The sequence below is a fragment of the Mesitornis unicolor genome, unplaced genomic scaffold (genome assembly GCF_000695765.1).
Source record: "Mesitornis unicolor isolate BGI_N332 unplaced genomic scaffold, ASM69576v1 scaffold42339, whole genome shotgun sequence".
Taxonomy (NCBI): Eukaryota; Metazoa; Chordata; class Aves; order Mesitornithiformes; family Mesitornithidae; genus Mesitornis; species Mesitornis unicolor.
Genome location: NW_010208688.1, coordinates 1 through 2,066, shown reverse-complemented (window position 1 = coordinate 2,066; position 2,066 = coordinate 1). Strand labels below are relative to the sequence as shown.

General features: G+C 63.7%; 1 protein-coding gene across 1 annotated transcript; it reads right to left on the bottom strand.

Annotated features, from left to right (window-relative positions):
- Positions 1 to 188: 188 nt before the first annotated feature.
- LOC104535065 (neuron-specific calcium-binding protein hippocalcin) lies at positions 189 to 1,097 on the bottom strand. The gene is made up of 2 exons (XM_010192592.1): positions 564 to 1,097; positions 189 to 302 (listed from the first exon to the last, which is right to left on the bottom strand). Exons 1-2 carry the CDS (start codon positions 939 to 941, stop codon positions 189 to 191), a joined length of 492 nt encoding a protein of 163 aa, XP_010190894.1. The 5' UTR covers positions 942 to 1,097.
- Positions 1,098 to 2,066: the final 969 nt, after the last annotated feature.

Genomic DNA, 2,066 nt, shown 5'->3' with positions numbered 1-2,066 from the left:
TGGGCACCCACACACGGGACCGGGGACCTCCCGGCACCACGGACACCCACCCACCCGCAATGAGCACCGTGGGGTCTGCCAAGCCCCCCCAGCCACGCCGTGAGCCATTTAATCAACGCGCGTGCGGCTCCTTCTAAGACCCCCGGATTTAGCCATGAAACCTTTCCCTTAATCCCCTCCATCTCCTCTCATTTACCGTCGTTATTAGTATCCATCTGTCGGAAGATTTTTTCCGTTCGTTTCTCCGGAGTCGATTCATCTTCGGGCATGTTCATCACCGAGGAGACCATTTTGTAGATGGCCTGGGAGAGGAGATTTGGGTGAGGGTGAGCGCGAGGTGAGCACCAGCAGGAAGAGCCCCCGGGATGGGGTGACAAAGGGATGACAGGGCAGGACCAGGGGTTGCCCTGGGGTAGACTGATCCCCACAGATGACAACGGGCTCTGTCCCAGCAGCCTTGTGTTGGTATCAACATGGGGTGCGTGTCCCAAACCCACAAAGGGATGGCCACCATCACACCAGGGTGACACAGAGGACCACAATGAGATGAGGGAGCGCGGTACCTGCACGATCTCCAGCATCTCCTCGCGGCTGATGTAGCCGTTGCCATCCAGGTCGTACATGCTGAAGGCCCACATCAGCTTCTGCTCCAGCTTCCCGCGGGAGGTGACGCTCAGCGCGATGATGAACTCTCGGAAGTCGATGGTGCCGTCGCCGTTGGTGTCGAAGGTGCGGAAGACGTGCTCGGCGAACTTGGAGGCGTCGCCGTAGGGGAAGAAGTTGGCGTAGATCTTTTTGAACTCCTCCACGTTGAGGATGCCGGATGGACAGTCCTTCAGGAAGCCCTTGTACCAACCCTGCAGCTCCAGGTCGGAGAACTCGGTGTTTTCCCGCAGATCCTGGAGCATCTCCGGGCGCAGTTTGCTGTTCTGCTTCCCCATGGCGCTGGGACGCGCCGGCCGTCCCGGCGGGGACAAGGGCTGCAGCGGGGCAGGAGCCTGGTGTGGTTTGGGGGGGATCCCTCTGGGCTACAGGAGGGGAGAGGGATGGGGCAGCGCTCCTTGGCAGCCCCCGCACACCCAGGCGGACACCGATGCGGTCGCCTCCATCCCCGCGTCCTCTCTGAGCCGTCGGGGCCAGCCCCCGGGGCCACCCAGCGCCACGCAGCGCCAGCCCCCTCGCGTTTGCGTAATAAGCCCTTATAGCTCATTTGCATAATATATGGGGGATATATAGGGGGGGGAGCAGCCGGGTGGAGGGGAAGGGGCTGTGGGCTGAGGCTCTGGGTCCAGCCCAGCTTTGGGACTGGCTGGATCTGGGTCAGGTCCCTCGGGGGGGGGGTTATTTTCAGCTCCTTGCCATCTCTGTTAATATTTGATGCCTCCGGCTGGCACTGGAGCCCCGGGGAGGGCTGGGGGGGTGTAAGTCTCTCCCTATGGCCCTCTCCTCACTTCAGGGTGCCCTGGGGGGACCCAGTGCACCCCATCCCACCAGGGTCACCTCCGAGGGGTGCAGAAGGGCCAGGATGGGGTCAGGGGCATATCCGGCATTTGGCCACACAGCGCAAGTCCCCACACTGGGGACTCTGGGGGGGCCTTGGCCCACTGCCCTTACCCCAGGCTGAGTTGTGACCCCTGTGTGGGGAGAAGATGGGCTCAGGGGGCTTCATGGGTGCCTGATCAGTGGGCTTCAGTGCCTGGAGCACCCCCCAAGGTAGGGAGGGATCCTAGTACCCCAAAACCCCCTGTCCTTTGGGCTCGCAGGGCAAACAGGACCCCCCAACAGGGCTGGACCTCCCCAGTTACAGGGGGCTGGGATCCCCCAGTGTCTCTCCATCACCCCCACCACAGCTCCATCCCCACTCCAGCCGCCCCCCCCCCCCCCCCGCAGCCAGGGGAGGATCAGCGTGTGTCCCCCCAACTCAGGGATCCCCAGCCAGGCCCCCCAGGGCTGAACGACCCCCAACCCCTCTGCCGGGGGGGCTGTGCCCCCTCCCCATCACCCAGGGCTGCTCCCGCTGCTGGGAGGGGAGCCCAGGGGGAGCTCAGCGCCCCAAGAGGGGTCTA